Source organism: Cygnus atratus, chromosome 7, assembly GCF_013377495.2.
Source record: "Cygnus atratus isolate AKBS03 ecotype Queensland, Australia chromosome 7, CAtr_DNAZoo_HiC_assembly, whole genome shotgun sequence".
NCBI classification, from domain to species: Eukaryota; Metazoa; Chordata; class Aves; order Anseriformes; family Anatidae; genus Cygnus; species Cygnus atratus.
Genome location: NC_066368.1, coordinates 4,892,473 through 4,912,784, shown reverse-complemented (window position 1 = coordinate 4,912,784; position 20,312 = coordinate 4,892,473). Strand labels below are relative to the sequence as shown.

Here is a 20,312-nt window from a genome sequence, read left to right as displayed (position 1 = left end):
AATATCCTGTCATATAGCAGCTTTGTGCTGAGCTTGGGCTGAACGCTGATCCTGCCTCAGAGATCAAACTCTTGTATCAGTACAGTCCCTTTTTGTACCCCTGTTTTCCCCCTGGTTTAAAAGCTGCCTTGTGTTCTGTGGAACATTGCTGGCATTTAGTGACGGAGACAATCAAAGCTTTCACACTACAGTTTCCTGATCTGCAACATAATATAATGCCTTGTGATTTATTTTTTCTTTCCAGCTCTCAATTCGTGAAGCCAATATTGTTGCCTTACAGCCTTTTCCGCTGAATGCTCGCAGCGTTTGAGCTGGAGAGCAATGTGCATCTGCTGTAAGCTGTGCAGAGAGCTTGTCGGGCGAATTGGCCCGGTGCAGAGCTCTGCTTGGCAGAGGAGCTCTTGCAGGACCACCAGGGTGCATTCAGCCTTTCGTTTTGTCCCCATGCACCTCTGGTTGGAGCTGGGCTGCTTTTCTGTATCAGCAGGGACAAAAGGAAGGTGCTAGAGAGCAAACCACGAGAGAGTAGCACGTGGTTATCCCTAGTACACAGCAGACAGTGCTGCACACAGAGCTTTTTTCATATGCAAAGGACCTAAAATAAAGAGAAATGGAGAGTTGGCTGAAAACCTCCAAAATAAAGAGAAATGGAGAGCAGGCTGTAAAGCTGCATTCCCTGGAGGCAGATGAACGGCTGCTTTGAAGAGCCATTGCCTAATATGTGGCTCCTTACAGTTGTTAATTTTTTTATTATATTTTGAGTTCATTTTCAAGAGTGCTTTTTCTACCTGCAGATGGATTATCCTTGATAAAATGTTTTTATGTGTTCACAGTAACGTATCTTCATAAATAATCTAGTGAATACAGTGCAGTGACCCAAGGGAAGCAAGAGAATGGGGACGTAGAGAAAGCAAGCTTCCCACCGCTTTAGTAGTTGGACAAGTACAAATTTGTGTTACATGAAATAAAACTGTTGTCTTTTTCACTTCCAACCTGTGACAGTCCCCTCTCTTTGCCCTTAGTGATTCTCAGTGCCTATGTCCAAATACAGGGCATGCTCTGGAGAGCACGAGGAGAGGCTGGGGAGGCGTTGCTCTGGGTCTGTGTGCATAAGGGAGGTGCTTTCCTTTGCAAAATAGGGATTTTGAGCCTTAAAAAGCTTGAAGAAAATTTCACCGGCCTTGGACTTAAGCTGTGGCGAAGGGGTGGTGGTGGTGGCACTGAGGTGCTGAGCGGGTGGGCTCTGGGTGCAGGGCGGGCCGGCAGCTCGCTCTGCAGCCAGGCACATGGAGACACAAAAAGGGCAAAATGAGCCGCGGCTGGAGAAATCCCATGAACTGGTGAGGGCCAGGCTGCAGCATCCAGCCGGGACTGACCGAGGCCTGGCCTCCGTGTGGTGAATGCTTGGGATGGGAGCAGGGCCCAAATGCTCCTGGGCAGGCGGCGGGCAGGGTTACATGCCGCTGGGGCTGTGCGGCGGCTGCTGACCCTTTCATTAGGGCCTGTGTCCACGTCTGGGGAGGCGTGTGTGCCTCTGTCCTTCCTCCTTCCCCCCCGCCGCATTGCTGGGGCAGCGTAACCGGCGGTACCCGTCCCGCTGGCGTGGGCCCTGTCCCCATCCCATCCCTGTCCTGTCTGCCCAGTGGCAGTGGACAGCCTCTGCAGCGGCTTCAGACCCAGGCAGACATTCCCTCTGCCTCTGGCGGAGGACGTGGCCCTGCTGCTCGTACCGAAAACGCTGCCAAACGAGCCCCAGCAGCCCTGGCAGGCTGCGTGCGCTTTGTGCAGCAGGCCGGGCAGGACTGCTGAGCTGTGGCTGGGACAAAATGTAGTCTCAAGCTTAACAAAAAGACACCTTCGCTTCCCGTCAAGGGCGAGCGGCGCTGGCAGAGAGCGCTCAGGCCTGTCAAAGCACACGCAGGTAGAGGGCCCGTGCAGGGCCTGGCTCAGCACACGTGAAAATAAAATGTCAACAAAAGAAGGTGAACGTCCTCTGAGCAGAAGCCACGGCCACGTAAATAAATGTTGTCCCGCTCCCAGGAATGAGGTCAGCGAACGAGACCTCAGTGTTTTGCGTGCTGATGTTCATTGTGTTGGAGGATATTTTCTTTTTCTTCTGCAAATATGTTTGTGGTGCTCTCGAGTCCCTGCTGACCGAGGGGAGTAGGCTGAGGACCTTCAGCACACCCTTCAGCCGGTTTTCCTTCCCCTCCTGGCCTCTCCCAGCGCCTTAGGGCGGCGTGCTGTTCTTTCCATGCTGTGCTCTGGGCAGCTGCCCCATAAAACACAAATGGGCCCAGATCATCTTCTGACCTTTAATCAGAGTAAGAGGAACGAAGTTCCTCACGGATGCTCTCAGTTCCTAACTTTCCTCTGACCCTTTCTGAGGCAGATTTTTAGGCTTTCATATTTTTATTAGACTTGTGTAGTATCCCAGTAACCTCAGCAGCCCTCGGGATGCCAGTGCCTGTCACAGGGCGGTCACGCTGCTCTGTCACAGAAGTGCTCACACCACGATGTCGTGTTCAGTTCGATGCATGCTCTTCTGCTTTAGGTTGAGCAGATCATTTGCTCCTTGCACTGGGGGAAGCAAGAGGTGAGTTGGGGGTAACCCTCAGTTCCAGGAAGGCAGATGTGAGTTTTGCTATTTCTTGTCATCACGTTATCATGTTGTAGCTCCAGAGATGATGGGAAGAGAAAAAAATCCATCACTCAAACTCAGTTTCTTGCAAAGTAGCTGACTGTTCTGAAACGCACCAGGCTGAATTGCGTCCAAGTGCCTCTGTATAATTATCTGGCAGAAGAAAATGACCTCAGCGGTCAATAAACCATTTGTCATTAGTTCTCAGCCCTTTGAAAAAATATATATGTGAAGAATGAGATTGATGCAGCAAACAATGGGAAAGAGCAGTAGATGGAACTGCCTAACTTTGCCTGCCTGCAATACTCACAGAGCTAAGTGGTCTGGCAGTGGTACGCCTTGCAGGAATGAATAATCAGGGCAGGAAGAGAAACTCGGTTGAGAAATCTGGGAAGGTCAGGAAATAAGCCAGAGATTTATCAAGAGGAAAGTTGATCTTGTTTTTGTGAACCAGGCTTTCAGCTGTTTCCCTAAAGATCATAACAGCCACGCCACGGTTAGCGTGCTGAAGAAATGTTCAGAGCTTTGCAGGTTGCTCGGCACGTGTGGAGCCTGTAAAAGTGACCCAGGAGGATGGAGTGGAAAGGAACAGGATGCACAAAGGCGCTCCAGCACCACGGACTTCTTCAGCCTCCTTCAGACCACCCAGGCACAGTAACTGAGGGACATGAAGTCGTCTTCTGCCTCCCCTGTCTCTTGTGGCAGGGGGAGAACGGGAGAGAGGGAGGGAAAAGGAGCCAAGTGCAGTGGAAATAAATAGCAACATATTTCCAGAAGAGAACCAATTCCCCAGCGTGGGCTTAAAAACTTTTCCAAAGCCAAGTATTCAGCTCTGAGAGGAGGGGACTGTAAGAAGTGGTTTGTCTGAAGACGCTCACCTTTCCTCGCTCCACGTCTAGATTTCCTTCCTGGGGAGTAATTCGTTAGTCTTTAGACTTCAAACAGTGAAGTTAGTGAACACAGATTTTGGAACAAGGGAAGGTTCAGTGCTTTCATCTTCTGGGCTTTGAAATTTGAAGGTACCTGTGGACTGAGCAGGAGCGCTCAAAGCCATGAGTAAGCAGGAGGAGTCGTGTTAAACAGAGCCTGGATGGGACGGAGGCAGTGTATCCCGAGCGGTTGAAGGAAAGAATCTGCTGTCCAAGAAATAGGAGAAGCTGGAAAATATTTTTCAAATGTGAGTTTATGTGTGCTTGGAGTGAAAGAAAGCGACGTTACAAATAGAAACCGGGGTACTGCAGAACTTAGCTTTTGTGGTAAATAAAGTAATTCCCTGCTCCCATAAATTGCTGGGGCCTCCAGGATGCCTGGCAGTGTCGTGTGTCCCACATTACTCATAACTGGGCCCAAGTCTACATATAATACCATTTTGGAGACTGTATTCGGGATGTAGGGGAAAAAAGGAAAACTCGATTTTGTCTTCTGGATAGAGGCCACTGTGATTCCCAGGTTGGCTCGCCCGCCTCAAAGAGAACGTTTCTAAAAGGCAAGTCTCAGCTTCCCTGCACTAATAAACTGTAAAATAATGCATTCATTTACGCTGACTGAAGATGTTCCCTTCATGTCTGTAACAGGAGACTTATAATATCTTAAACTTCCAAAAAAGGACACAAGTCGCTGATGGTGTTACTTTAAAGTTTGGTGACTTGGGAAGCCCTTGGCTTGCCGTCATTTTATCCTGTCAAATTCCATCAGAGTTTCTTGTTCCATCTCCTGTTTCCCTGATCTTGTGAAGTTCCAGGAGCATTTTTTTTTTTTTTGGCAAGGTGAGTGTTTCCTGCATCCAGTTTTGCAGGAATAGGGATGATACAGAGCGACAGTGGTAAGAATTAAAAATCGCTCCGTGTTTCTGGCAGCAATTGGATTTGCGTGTTTTTACCGACAAATAGCCAATGGATGAAATAGTGCATCGTGTATCTACTAACCATGCCTAGAAGTTATCTGATGGTCTGAAATTCAAAAGGGTTTATATGGCAGAGCATTAAGGGATCTCACAACAATTTGGAGAGGCCGATGTTGCCACCCCCTCTTACAGATAGCAAATCTGGGGCAGAAGAAGATAAAGGGCTTTGCTCAGGGTCACCACCTAAGCCAGTAGCAGAGCTGAGCGCAAACCGAGCTTTCGAGTCCCTGCTCATTTTTCTGCCCCTGGCCAGCATAGCTGCTCCATTTTCCATTACTTTTATTTTCCATTACTTTATTTCTTAAACTTGCAGACTGCAGTTTTGGCAAACTTTTGCAAACAGCATTGATGATCTGTCAATCTGCTTCTGCAGAAAGTAATTTTGGAGAAGGCAAGGCGTGGGTGGAGCGTGCACCGTCAGGGACAAGAAACCCAAACAGCTCCCCCCCACCATCCCTCCCCAAAAGTAAACGCAAGCCCCCAGGACTCCCACACTTCAACATTTGTGTTGGTGAAGGGATGATTCGTTCCCTTTTCCTGGACAACATGCACACAGCTTGGCATGTCTGCACACTGGGTGTCAGATCTGTATGTAGACCTCCGTCTGAAGGCAGTCAAGTGGGCAAGCAGGAGCCACTTACCAATAACCTGAGAAATTTTCAGTGCCGCCTCCTTTCTGTAAATATCTGAATAGGGTGGCAGGAGCACAATCTGCATGAATCCAGTTTCATTTCCCAACCACTCCCCGTTTGCTGATGCTGCATTAAAACAAATGTGGATGCTCCTAGAATGACTCCATAGACACGCGTAGAAAATAATGACAGAGACGGGGGGACTTGTTCCCTGCGTAGATATTTTGTGGCCTTTGAGTTATGCTGGATTTATGTGTTGTACAATTATGAAGCCCCAGGCTATGGGCCATGTACATTTTATTACAGTTTTGAGGTTTCTTCTATAGATTTGATCCTTCTCTGTTGTCACCACAGGAGGAGTCCGAGTCCAAGTGGTGAAACCAGTCCCTCTGGCTGGAGAAGTTGCATCTAAAGAGTTTTTTTTTTAAGGTTTCTCATTAGAGAAAAAACACTTAAAATAAACAAACTAAAACCAACAAAAACAAGAACTTTTTATACTCTGGTGTCTTCATACCAGGGTTCCTAGAAGCTGAAACTAAATCTCTCTTAAAACTCTGTCTTCTAGACACTCAGCGCGAAAATTTCTCACATACTTAAAATGAGACTTTAATGTTTTTATAATGTTAAGAGGAATTTTTTGAGATCAGACAGCTGCTGGTTACAAGTGGGGTGTCGGGATTACCACATCGTTGTTACCTAATTGACTTTTCAGTGGACTTCTTGCCCCTTCTCCCTTCTCCGCCTGCGATGCGATGCCTGCAGCTGGGAAGCGGAGCCGGGTGACGACCCGAGCAGGGAGGGACATAAACTGAGAGCTGGGCTGGAAAAAGGAGTGGAGGAATTATTCCTGACTCATCTGCTGTATTTTCAGCATTCGGCAGAGAAGAGAATACCACGTCTGCGTTAACCTGTCGCCTGAAATATTCTTTTAATCTGTCTGCAGGAAATAAGGCAGACTCTTTTCCATAACTACCTGACTTACGTTTCTTAGTGTTTCCAGCTCGGCCAGCACTACCATTAACGATGTTTTCGAGTCCAGCACTCTGCCCGTGCCCTGAATTGCTCTTCTTTTTTACTTTTTTTTTCCCCTTTTCTTAGTCTTTCTCTCCGGTGCTGTGCCCTCTCCGAGCTTTTTGTGCGAGGCAGGGCCGGGTGCGCGGTGCCTGCCGTCCCCAGCAGAGCACCATGCCCACCCAGCGCCTCGCTGTCACCGTCCCGCTGCTAATTTGTCATCGCCGATGAGCCCGGGCTCCGCGTTGTATTAATATGGCCATGTTGCTGCCCGGCGAGCTCAGGGAACGGCGTGTTCCCTGCGGGCTGTTTGCGCAGGAGCTGGGCTTGCTCCCACCTCGCCGCCGGTGTTTACAGAAGAAATCGCAGTTTCCTGTTGTGTTGGATGGAGCTGGATCCTCTCTGGATGCCTTCCCCCTGCTTTTTATCCTCATCAGCTCGGGAGCCTATTGCTTTTGCTCTCGTATTTCTGCTGTTGTAACTGTGAGAGGGTTTTTTTTTTTTTTTTTTCTTTCAGGGACCGGGCAGCATGCATGGTTTATAGAAGAATTTCTGGCATTTGGGGGAGGTTTTTATATACATATTTCCTCCCTGTGAGGCTCTGCAAGTGTTGCTGAAGTCCGTGACTATCCCTGTAGGATAAAATAGGGGTTATGCCCACTTTAAAGATAAACCTAAGACACGGAGGATTTAAATTACCGTTTTGCAAGTTGCACAGAGACTGAGGAAAGCAGCTTAGATGCACGCAGCCTGGCTATTACTCCTCCTGCAAAACGTCCCAACTATTTGATATCTATCTAGCAATTCAGTGGCTGATTTGCAACACAGATTTCTCCTGGATTTATATATTATTCTGCCTTTTAGCCAAGGGGTAGGAAAAGTCCCTGTCTGGCTAAAACTTTTCAGTTTTATATCTGAAGTTATATACGGATTTCCTACAAGAAAGCTGTGGGCGTATTACCTTAGGTCATTGACATTTTACCATTTCCAGTGGAAAGACAAACTTGAAGCACACTGGAAATGGATGCTGAAGAGGTCTGGTTCTCACTGAGAAAGAAGCTGGGCTGAGGAGACTGGAGCAGTGCTCTCTGCAGACCCTCTGCTGATGGTTGCTGGTGGGGTTCACTTGTTCTTTCACACTCTCTTGCCTGAAAATCATCAAAGTCAGTTCTTGTTCTTGAGGATAGCAATTAAAATGTGTGACTTACCTTCATTTTTGTCCTCAAAAGTGCTGTTTTACATGAACAACTGCACTCTGGTCTGGAAACTGTTGTATGCTCTTGTTGTTGAGAGCTGGTTTCTTCTATGAACATTGTATAGATTCCCTGTTTTGTTTAACTGGCACCTTTTTCACATATACGTTTAAAATCAGCACTCAGAAATAAGGGTTTCTGGCTTTTGTATTAGCAGGGAGAATACAAAGTTTGAAGCCTGTTACTTGCAAGATTTTTGACGCATGTGACACAGTCCTTGTGAAAGGTTGCCAAGAATGAATCGATCATCTAAATATTGTGGAGATGAAAATTGCTTTCTGGCATGAATGCAAACTTGCAAAGGTGAAATAGAGTCAATTTCATTTAAAATCCTCATTTCAGTCTTGCAGTGGTTCTTGCTGCAGCAAATATGTTAAATGACTACCGGGTTTGTTCAGTTTACTATTTGGTAGAATAAGACACTTGGAATCTCTCCGTTATTTAGTGCTATGTAAATATTTTTGTTGTTAGGGATGTCACAGTAATACAGACTATCTTCTCAGAAATCAGTGACATTTCTTTACTTTCTCCTTTGATTATACAGGAAAAATACTGATGTAATGGTGGTTTTATTAGCACGGTACTGTGGTTTAGACCTCTCAAAATTCCCTCCGCTGATCTCAGAACAGTTCCTGAGCAAATCGTCTGCAACATGTAGAACGTTGTCTTCTCTTCTTAGGGGTTTTCTTGCATAATATCCTTTTCTGGTTTCTTACACAATATATCCTTGAATAGGAAGTGGAATATTTAGGCTTGCAGTTTTATGTTTAAAAAAAAAAAAAGAAAAAAAGTGGCAGCAGATTCCCATACATCACTTTTTCCTTGTGTCTCTCCAGCGGAGCTTGCTGATAGCACCGTTTTCAGCGTGAGCTAAGCACATTTGCTCCAGTTTTTGTTTCCACAGCAGCGTCAGAGGTTTGCCGCTTCCTATATGACATGAATGGGGGTTTGTACAAACAGCCGCGGTCGGAGTTTCATTTGGGAGGGTGGAAGTCCTCCAAGGAAAACTTTACGGTCTTGTGGTTTGTGTTAGTAGTCGCCGATTCTGCCAGCCCAGAGGTTCTGTGAGCGCCTAAGCCCGGCTGGCTTCGTGCTGCGGGAGCCTGGCAGCCGCAGGGAAACCCAAGCTTTTCTTTCAGACCCCAGCGTGCATCCGTACCTGGGGCGTGTGGACACAGTGCTAAGCAAGCAGCCAGTGCAGGAAGAAGCAGTCATCTATTTTCAGCGACCTGGAGCTGCTTAATACATTTAGCTAGCCCATAAGCTGCAGTGGCTCTGCTCGTCGTACCCTGTGTGACTGGGCAGGGACAGAAATCAGTCCTGATCTGATCGTCACGGAGCCTACGGGAGAGGAGAGCTTGACTCTGCATCCCGTCTGGGTCCTGTTTTCTTCTGGGCTGATGTTAGCAGGCTGTGGGATCCCGGCCCTCGGGCTGGTACCCTTGGGTCTGAGGAGCGGGATTTGGGAGAAGCGGCCCCCCAGTTCAGCTGCAGTCCAAAGTAGATGTTAATTTGGTTCCCCTGAGAGGAGGGGGTGTTGCCCTTGTCCAAAATTAAGTGCCTTTAGGGATGAACCCGGAGATGGCCCTCCCTGCAATTTGTACGTGAGCATCTTCTGTAACAGGTTTTAAAATATGTATATCGATGATTGCAGCTATCTAGCTGATTTTTGTTTTATGCAAAGTTTTTTTTTGTTTTTTTTTTTTTAATCTTAACGGGAATGAAGTGTTCATGCTGTTTTTAAAGAAGTCGAAGGCTCTGTTCCAGACTGAATCTGGGCTTTTTGACTTAGACAGGACACGAGGCTGTCTGGTGTGGTCACCTCCAGGGAGGTGGGGAGGGAGAGACTTGCTGGTGGCTGCTCACCAGGTAGGTGTGTTGTGTCTCAGTGCAAAACATTATCCCTCTCACATCTGCTAGGTATGCATCAGGGGTCGCATGGAGAATCCCCTTGGCTGTCAGCAAGCAGGGGAGGATGGGCAGCATGCTGGTCCTGGATGGATGAGAGCAGAATCCTCTTGTTTGAGAGGGGAAAAGCTCAGGAAAAGTGGATGGGAGGATCTGTTTCTGTGCCTACAACTTGATACAAAGAGCTGTTCTCATGAGATGTGGACCTGCCTGTGTGAGCGGGTGCAGTTCTCACAACTGAAGGGGAGAGGTTACTTCCAGGAGATTTCTATCTCCAAAGCATCCTTTCAGTTTAGCTCAAAATATTACCAAAAGCAGCACGTGGGAGATGTAAACATTAAAGCATCAATGCCACTGTGAGTCATGACCTAATCAAAACCTAGATCTTAGTATGCTCTTTTGGCTCCTCTTTCTGAAACCAAATTATTTTGGTTGTTTACAGCATCTTGTGCTTTTTTCCATGACTTGGTGTTCAGCCTTTCCTTTCAGCAGTTTGTTTACTGATATTAGCACCATTAATGTCAGTTGGCAGAGATTTTCCCTTTCATTCAAGGGCTGACAGCCAGCACACCTTTGAAGTCCTTGAAAATTTTGTTGCCTTGGGAATTTTTCATGCCGTAACCTATTTATGTTTTTAAGTCAGTTTTTGGTCATTAACTGAATTCACAAGAATCATCTTATTAATGCCATTAATGAAAGTTTCTTAACCATGCTCATGGGCATTTAGGGCATTGTGCAATAGTTCAATAAAAACATTACAAAACGCAAATAATCACAGCATATAAATAGAGAACAGTCTGCAGAGATCTGAACATCGAAGCCTGAAGGGATTTAGGAACTGGAGCTTCATTCAAGCCCACCTCTCAGTGTTTCAAAACAAATAAACAAACAAACAAACCCACAAAGTAATAAAATGAATCTACTAGGAACAAAACTCCAGAAGGGTGTGGTTAAAAAAAAAAAAAATGAAAAAAAGCCAGAAAACTGGGTAGAAATATTCACATGGATTCAACATCAGTTATACCAAAGAAGCAGTTTTAAACCAAAAAATCTACGATTTAAATATGGAATTAAAGAGCTATCCACCTGCTTGTCAGGTTCCCTGTAAGTCAGGATGGGCATGGTGATTGTATGTATTGGAATACAGAGACACGGGATTAAATAGTGAAAACCATGTCATGAAAACCTCGGTATCCTGTGCCTACTGGTGTTTCGAATCTGAGATAAAATTGGTGGCTGTGGCTCGGAGGAAAGATAAACACACCTCTCAGCTCCCACGTGCATTGCTCATTAATCCCAAAGAGCAATTAGCTATGGTGAGCTTAATGTGTGTACCTAACGGTCAAAGAGGATGCATACACGTGTCCCTTTTTTTTGTCTGTTTTTCCCCCCATGCTACTTTTTCTCAGTTTTAGAAGAAATTTTCATCATGCTAATTCTTTTACTATTGCCTTTAAATTCTGTTTTATATGATGCTAAAGACCAGTTGCTAGGGATTTTTTTTTCTGCTAGTGTTCATCAATGAATTCATGTGAACAGCACTTTTACTTTTTGTTTATTTGCTTCAAAAAGGTATGTTTTCCATTTAAGTGGGCAGTCGTTCAAGAGCTGTTGCAAAACTGTGTTACACAATGCAAGAATTCCTAATACATAAGCAAAGGACAGGCGTGGTAAGCTTTTTAGGTCAGTATGCCATGAATCAGTATTTATTATCTAACTTTTTCACAGTGTGAAATTTTGACCTTTTAACTGTGCAGCTTAGTTTGGGACTGCACAATCTGGTTTATATGCAGAAAAGCCTCACTTCTGAAATCTTGGCATTCGTAGCTGCAGACTCAAAGTGAAGGCAGCTCTCTGAGATGAAGTATTAGTAGTCTCACCATGTACAGCTTAGGCATCCTTTCTCTTCTTGAATAGCCGAATGCAAAAAAAAAAAAAGACTGAAGACATAAAAAACCTGTGTTCCCTGTGCAGTTTCCCTCATCTGTGGCAGCTCTCTTTTTCAAGGGCAGGATGTGACCTTTAAATGTCTGCAGCACTGTAACTTAGACAAAATCATTTTAGAAGCAGTGATCAAAAAGCGTATTGATGGATACGGTCATGCCCCGTGGTGTTTTATCCCAATGTCACGTTAATCCAATCTGATAATCTGTCCAAGCTCCTATTCCATGTGAGTGAATACTTCCAAATGCATTCTCAGTGTGGTTCTTCCTCCTACCAGTTTTCCAAAACATGCCCATTGTAGTTGCCAGCTTTACGTATAGCGATGATGTGGTTTGTGTAATGCTGGGTGTTTCTAATAAAGGGGACACAAATCCTTTGGATGAGACGTCTGTTAATCAGGACACCTTTATGCCTTTCTGATATTCAAGTCCAAGGGTAATAGTTTAAGCACAAGTCTGACAAAGCACAGAGTACTTTTGAGGAAAGCAGTAGGTGAAAGCACTACTTTCCTGATCAATGTTCTTGTGTCGTAAAGCAGATTAATGTGTCCAAACCGTGATCGGAAACTGCATAGTGGATTATGTGGTTACTGCTGCTGCTACTGTTCACGACTGATGGCATTTCAAAGCACTTGAAGTGCTTCACAGGGTACAAATGGGAAGAAAACAGATTTGTGAACGGTCAGGTGGTGGCAGGGCTGAGCATCCTCCCATCTCCTAAGGGGAGAACATACCAGCTGGTGTTACTAAACCATCTGAAACCCAGTTTTCACCCCTGAATCAAGCCAGTATCTGGTAACAGCAGCAGTGATTTGTTCCACACCATTCCTATAAAACTCCTGTAGTGGGCTTTTGTCTTCATCACATACGTAAACAATTTCAGATTTTTCCAGTCTGGTTTTAACAGATAATGTGGGTCATCCAGCTATGGAAAGCGGGATTATTTCAGAGGAGTCCCACGTGCCCTACAGCTCTGCAAATAAATCCTTCTGTTACACTGTCCCAGGCACCTGCAGCATCCACAAGCTGCTTACTGCTTTAATCCGTGGATTGAAAACCCAAAGGGCAGGGAGGGATGAAGCAGCACAGCACGTAGTACTCATCTAGGAAGTCAATCACCGATTTTGTTTGTGCCTTTGTAATGCAAGATGTGTCAGATAAAATGAGAGTACTGGTGAAAAGAGGGGGTTCTTCCCTCTAGGGAAATACGAAATAACTCCTTGGAGGGACAGATTACTTAGTTGCTCCCCATTTAAAAAAAGTTGTATCCCTGACCTGCGAGAATGGGAAGCTGTGTCAGAATTGTGTGTTTTTTCCAGAGATTTTTAGCCATCCGATGGTGCAGACAGGTTTTCTGTCGGCTACAATAGGAGTTTGAGATCCAGTTGCTTTTGGAAATCCCAGTGACCCCTCTTGAATACTCAGTGGCCACGCGCTTTTGTGTTACAATACTGCCCAGGAATGCAAAGCTTTGCGGTCCCATTGTTTTCGTGCCCGTATCTATTTTTACAGCTCCGGGGGTGGTTCTGTAACTCCAAAGTCCATGGGCCCCGCTGCCCCGCAGCCCATGGCTGGCGGGCGGCCCTGTGGTGCTTGCCAGGGGCCTGGTGGAGGCCTGGCGTCCGAGGCGTGTTGAGGTGGCATCAGGAGAGGCCACACAGCCCTCGGACCTGTGCTTAGCTTTCCCATCTCGAGGCTCAGGCAGGGGTTAGGGCCTTGTTGTCCACATGCCAAACCGGGGGAAGGCCGAACGCAGCCGGTGTTGCAGCCCCACTGCCGCTTCCATGGCAGATTTGCGGCCCAGTCGTGCGTGATTGAAATGAGAGGTGTGCACGGGCCCTTCTGCTGTCATAACAAGGCTTGCTGCCCCTTCTGTGCGAAAAGCCAGAGGGGATCCTGCGGGGCAAGGGGTTGGTGACATACAAAGAGGGGAAAAACACCCACACAGGGTTTTTAATTCAGGTGTTTTGCAATGGTCCTCCTCCTGTTGCTTCAAGAACTCATGACATGTTTTCTGTTTCTATTTCAGGCCAAGAACATCCTAATAGCCTGCGGCATAAATACAACTTTATTGCAGATGTGGTGGAGAAGATAGCTCCTGCTGTCGTTCACATTGAATTATTTCGCAAGTAAACAAGATGCCCAGTTTTGATTTTGTATTCCTGAAAACAGCTGACTTTGTGCCAGAAATGTTAATTAATGATATGGAAGAGCACAGAGGTTTCTGAGCTGATAGATATGGCATGTGTAAGAATTAAAGATAATTTAAGAGTCCTGGCAAAATAAATAAGTAAAAATTAAACTAATGCATGTACATTATCTTGTTAACGACAGCAAGTAATAGCAGATATTCAAAAGCATAAAAACCACCACATTCTTTTTGGCTTTGTATTATTTGGAATGATATGTGATTTGCAACCTTTTGCAGAGAAAAATATTTATTTCCCGTGTCTTTTAGACTTCCTTATTCGAAGAGGGAGATTCCTGTTGCCAGTGGCTCAGGGTTCATCGTCTCAGAAGACGGACTGATAGTGACAAACGCCCATGTAGTCACCAACAAAAACAGGGTGAAGGTGGAACTGAAGAACGGTGAAACATATGAAGCTAAAATTAAAGATGTTGATGAAAAAGCTGACATTGCACTAATTAAAATAGATGCTCAGGTGAGTGAGGACAGTGAGCAAGAGACATTTTATTCCTCTTAACATACTTTTCTAAAAGCTATTGCTGATTTTGATATTTAAAGGAGAGAACAATAGTTCAGCAGTGTGAGTTTTAACCAGCCTCAAAGCTAATAGGGTGGATGTGCATTTTTTAAAAGCCAAGTTTGTGATTGCTAGTGGTTTATCTTCTGACCTCTCTGTGTAATGCAAGCAAGCACCTATCACTTTTGTGTGCATCCTCAAAATAAAAACCAACAATGTAGTTTACTGGTTGATCTACACATGCTTTGGCTAATGTAACTCTCTTGCTCTGAGAGGAATTTTTTTTTGGGGGGGGGGTTGTTTCCTTGCGCTTGGTAGAGAGAGGTACTAGTCTTTCTCATGTGCCTATAATGAAGTTGCCAAATTGCTTTTAGGAGATAAGTTTGTGCGTCTGAAGGACTGTACCGCATAGATGTAGACACTGAAATGGGAAAATATCCTAGGAAGTATCTTGAACATTCAGTTTAAAGCCAGCTTGGAAAGGTGCTCTTCCACTGCAGGTGGCTTTCAGAACAAAACAGAACGCAACTCCCCAGCAATAGTCTTCAGCCATATCAGGCTTGTGGCTCTCAGCAACAGTAGAAATATCGTCATGTTGTTCTGCACATGTGTACTGCAAGTGGAATACTGTGTTGAAATACTCCTGCATGCTGTAGATGAAATTAGATGCATGTGATTGCTTGAGGTTCTGCTCACATTGGTTTCCCTTGTTTAGACTTAGTTAATAACCTCCAAATTTAGTGGGCAATAATATGCCGTGTGAAACACGTGACTCAAAAATGTGTAGATCTTGCAGGGTTGTTTTAGTTCAGACCTATTCCCCAGCGAGGTCAGAAGTGTTTGTTCCAGAGTTCATGACTAACTCGGACGTCTGATGCAGAACTCTTGGATGACCCAAGAGATGAAGTACTCGTGCTGCTCCCTTGCTACTTTTGTAATTTAAAGGCTCTGTCTTATTTTTCTTATTTAAAAGCTGTGTAACAGCAGCATGGCAAAATATATATATATTTTTTTTCCTGTTTTCCTGAGGCAACCTATTTAAATATTTACCAAGTGTTTATTTCCTTATTTTTATAGTGAAATAAGCAAAAGCAGATCAGCAGGTTGAAAACATTGACAAAGCAAGGGGAAAGATCCCCAGGATGAGAATTGACAGTTTTAGGCTGAGTGGGATATGGCAGGGATGGAAAGGGCAGCTGGAGAAGTGATTTAAAATTGGAAGCACGATATTAAAGGAAAACAGAAAGGAGTGGTGAGAAGAAAAGGGCTTAAACGGTGATAGGAAAGTAAACTTCAGAGAAAGAAGCTGCTAAGTTAGAGAGGAGAGACATTGAACTGATGCAACAGATTGTTTTGAGGCCATCAGAAGACAACTGACAGAGTTTTGTGTTATCTGATACTCTAAAGAAATTGCTCCAACACTTCTCTGGCACTAGAATGCCTAATGGAAGAGCCTGAGCACATTCAAAACAAAACAACAAAATAAACCCCAAAACATAACAGACCTCACTTGTGCAAACAGTGAGCACTTAAAGACCCAGGGAGGCTTCTGCAGACTCTTTGTGGGCACGGTCTCAAGAAGAGCCTGGCTCTTCTGCTCTCCTATTCCCACTTTTGCAGCTCCATCAGCTGCTTGCGGGAAGGGAGAATCTGGAAGACTGGAAGCAGCTTGGAAAAAACAGAATGCAACCAGATTAGTTGCCTATGGTGGAAACCACTGCTAAGCAGGACTTTTGAATTGGTGATTCTAGTTGTTGCAAGATGATAGACTCATCTTTAAAAAAATAACCTAAAAAATTGCAGCTATGTAATTAAGTGATAGTCACAGTCTTATTCCATCAGTTTAATATTTGAACATAACTGTGGCCCTGCTTTGCAAAAGGCACACCAACGAACGGTCATTTTACAAGTGTTTATCGTTCCAGGTTATTATCCTCCTATGTTGTTCAGTCATGGAACAGAAAGGAATAGATGATTTTTGATCTGACAAGCAGTGGCTTTTATCTTTTTTCTCCCTTAAAAAAAAAAAGAAAAAGAAAATCTTCAAAAATTCGTAGTTCTCTGTATACAGCTTGCTAGCTCAAGACACAAGATGGTGTTTTTGGCTTGATGCTCTGACTTCTGAAGCTGGCCAACATAGTGCATGCTTCAGATTATGAGCATTGCAGCCTAATTCACTCATGCATACTTGCGAATTCTTTAAGGCAGGGAATGTTTTCTGTCTTAGAGCCATCATGAGCTAAATCACCTAGATATTTCTTTTTTGAGGGAAGGAGGGATCAGCACTTTAACATTTTCTGTGAGAAAAAGCGTTGATTTTAATGAACTAATGAATGTTGGGAAGTGTCTTGATGCCTGGAGGCTGGACTCTTGCATAAGGAAATGAGCGGGCCCCCGCTGCCTTCCTCGTATGATGTCAACTTAGCACATCCATCTGGGTAGCAGGAGATCAAATACCATGTCTCTGCTCTAAATTAGACAATGCAAGGTTATATCCGTAGTCTGCTGTACCCGTGGTAAGTTTCCTATCAGTTGTACAACTCTACCTTCTGTATTGTTCCTCCCTTCCCCCTGCCTGTTGCATCTCAGGATAATCTGTTGGAAGCTCAGATTTATTTGATGACTAAAGAAGGTGGTACAAATAACCCCTTAAAAATCTAGATAGGACATGAAAACCACCCCTAACGCTTTTTCTGAAGTAAGAGACAAAGTCTTTCTTTTTTGAATAAATTATGTGAAGGTGCCATCAAAGATGTAAAATTTTTTTCCTATTTTTCTGTAGCATGTTAAGGCAGGATTCAAAGGATGAAGAATGCCTCTGTGGTTAGGAACAGAGCTGGGCTTGAAGTATGAGTCTAGGCTGTCAGCTGGTATTCCTAAAACCGTTAAAATTTTGCAGCAGCATGCACTCTGTTTTTCTTTAAGCTGTGAACATCTGGCCAAAACAGTACTAGAACTACTTTGGTTTTTCTGAGTAGAATAGGAAATTAAAAGACAATTGGGGCACCAGTAAGGAGGAAGTTTCCCTGATTAAATTCTTCTCATTGAAAAACATAGTGAAGTCAATGAGGAACAGAGATCTTAGGATTGTTCTTCTAATTCTAAAGTAGGTTCATTTTCACAATCTATAAAAGAGAGAAACTATTTCTTGTGTCCATGGTGAAACACAGCAGTTTGCTGAAGTGTTAAAAGTAGGAAGCGAGGTTGGGGTCAGCTGTGTTAAACTTGAAGGCAATGTAACTCTACAGCAGGGAGGAATGTCCTTTCACATGTGAGCAGCATTGAGGAAACAGCAATAATAGAAAGAAACTGCACAGTTGCAGACAATTTGGATACAAACTTCCAAATTTATAAAACTTGAGGACTTTGGCAGCATAGGCAGAGACTAGTGAAATAATCCGTCCTGTGCGGCACATGGGATACTGCAAGGAGCATAAAACCCATGAAAAGTGTTGCACAACACTCCAAAGCAAACAGATGCTTTAGAGCTAGCAGAGCTTGATTATGAAATTCATCTTAAGACAAATAACTGCCATGTCGCTAAATGGAAACGACGTGTGATACGGCTGCTGAAAACCATAAACACCAGAGGAGGAGGCAAAACTTTTAGGGTGGTCTGATGTACAGGGTCGGGGTTAAAGGAGGGAGGTTTATGTGACCCGTGCCCTCACCCACATCCACATCCACAGGGGAAAGTGGAGGTGGCTTTTGTCTGGAGAGCCACTTCACCCCTCAAAATTTGCCTCTGCCTGCAGGGATGATTGATCCCTGTAGCAGGTGCTGATGGTTTGGCAGCAGGTGCAGGAGGAAGCACTGTGAATTACTTTGTTTTGAGGTGTGTCTTCTACCTGCACACTTCAAAACCAGCTGTGAGGCACTTGCCACCGACTCTGACACAGCCCGTGTCACGGAAATGTGCTGAGGTCTGGAGGTTTTCCTTCCTCAGCGTGACCAGGTATTTTTCTTTTGGTATCTTAGAAAGAATTTGGCACCTAAGTGATAAAGCATTAATGAGTTTGGGACCGACCTCTAATTTGTGGCTCTTTCGCTTATGTTTCTTTCCAGCATCTTACTAATAACCACTTGGTTTGACGCTTTTAAATCAACAAGACCTGCCCTCATTCCTTCAGCGGTTTCGTGAGGCAATGCAGCGTCTGTGTCCTTGTGGTCAGAGGGGATTTGCTTCTTTCCCTGTGCGTACAAACTGGAGGAAGCTGGAAAGCAAACTTTCCTGTTTATGTATCAATATTTTAAAAGCCCACATTTTGTAAAACCAAGCTACTTGAATTCCAGATGTAAGTGGCTTTTCTCAAATGCCTTTTGACTTTGAAATCTGTCGCTGGATATTGCATTGCTTCCTCTTGAGTCTCCCATCAGGAAGCCCTCTTATTGCTTCCAGAAGTCTTCAGGAGCCATGGAAATGAGCTAGCACGTGAAAAGCTTGGATGCTAGCTCCTTGGTGCTCCTCAGGGTGGGCAGCAGCACGGGGACAATGCTCTGCTCCTGCGCTCCATACGGCGAAGTGCTTGCTTCTGGGGCTTTGCTGCTTTCCAGCACCGCAGCCCTCATCCTGCCCCGTGCCCCTCTCTCGCCTCTACAGGAGTTTTTTGTGCGTTAGTATTCCAGTTTCTGTCTTAAGTACAGAAAATGTTACCATATTCATGATGTGCTACACTGCTTCCTTCCATGCACATTGAAAACAGCCGTGCATGCAGCGCAGCTAACTGCATCTGCAAGCATGCCTGGAAGAACATAGCTTTTACTCCTGCTACACTTTATTTTAAGGGAGAACAGCAGCATCTTTCCAGGTAATTGAAATTCCAGTGACATAGCAAAACTATGCTTTGCCTCTCTTTTTTTTTCATTTTTTTTTCCACAAGCTTCCCATGCTCTATATTTAGATAAGGAGACTTGGTTTTGTTTTTCTAACTATCGATGAAATACTTTCAGAGACTTGTAATGCTTTCAGTTTGGTTTTTCATTTTCTTTGGCGTTTTGTCAAGCAGTTTCTAGATTGTAGATGACACTCTACATTTTTATATGCTCATGGCCTGTGTTTGTTTTTTCGCTATAACATATTCTGAAAGTTAAATAGTTCCATTAATGAGAACAGAAATGCAATTCCCAGGGAAGTTGCATGTTTTGCCAGAGTTACGTACAGCTGAATTAGTGTACCATACAAACATCTGTTTCTTTTCGACCTAAAAATAAAAAGCATGACGGCAATCTGTCAGTTTTTAACACAAATTGAGCTCAGAACATTTGTCTCCATCGGCTTATTGAACTGCAAACCGTTTTCTGCACATTCATGGTCTTCCTGCCACGAGCTAAGGGGATGGTCATGCAGAGAGGGGATTTACTTTCTTTCTGTGCCAACTTAGAGGCAGATTCATGTATTTCACGGATGAAAAGCTTCCAACCGAAACACCTACTGCTTATGGTCCTCTGCCCGACTCGAGTTATGTGGCTAATAATGTGTACCAGGCGAACATCTGGCCTCCTGCTGAATGTGTGTGCCTTCTCCGTGCGTGTCCCGGCCTTCTCCGTGCGTGTCCCGGCCTCTTCCATGCATGTCCTGGCCTCTTCCATGCATGTCCTGGCCTCTTCCATGCATGTCCCGGCCTCCTGTGCCGAGCTGTTGCCTCCCACCCACTGATAGCTGCGTTTTGTTGCTGGATAAACCACCTCCCGTGGCAGCGCGCGGCTCGCTGTTTCGTGGGAGTTCTGTTTACCCAGGGCCTGAGTCAAATCCCTATATTAAAATGTGTGGAGCGCTTCGGGATGAGAAAGGCTTAAAATATTAACGCTAATTAATGGCTCCCTCTCCGGCTGGGTGTAAACAGTGAGTCATGTGCCACTTATGGTTTTGCATGTTTGGTCCTATTTCTGGGTGCTTGCAGATTTGTCTCGCTCAGCCAACGCTGATCCTGGCAGAAGCCCGAGGGTTAATCAAATGAAAAATGGAGGGAAAGAAAAGAAGTTATGCGTCGCCCAAGGTCATGCAGTGAGTCACTGGGAAAGCTGGGTTTAGGCGCTGGGTGTTTCTGCCTCTCTGTTCATCGCACTGCGAGGCATGCTAGCTTGCCCGGGAGTTTAATTAACTGCTGTGGCAAATCTGTACTTAACCGAAGAGGATCACGAGTTGTAGCAGTAGCTACGTCACCCTTGAGACCCCATCAGATGTTGTGTGAGAATTGAAGAGTGTCCATTTAAGCAGGGGTATGAGGGGTCTGGCACCCAGGCACTTGAACCAGCCCTAGAACTAGCCCAGGGCTCGAGGTGGAGGCGAGTGAGGGCACCAGCAGGGCCCCTGGCA

At 45.0% G+C, this 20,312-nt stretch overlaps 1 protein-coding gene across 1 annotated transcript in view; it reads left to right on the top strand.

The window, feature by feature from the left end:
• Nucleotides 1-20,312, top strand: part of HTRA1 (HtrA serine peptidase 1) — a 31,209-nt gene that overhangs the window by 1,738 nt on the left and 9,159 nt on the right. The window contains exons 2-3 of the mRNA XM_035547868.2: nucleotides 13,321-13,420; nucleotides 13,750-13,954. Of these exons, the coding sequence (XP_035403761.1) occupies nucleotides 13,321-13,420; nucleotides 13,750-13,954 (305 nt within the window). The remainder of the gene's footprint in view (nucleotides 1-13,320; nucleotides 13,421-13,749; nucleotides 13,955-20,312) is intronic.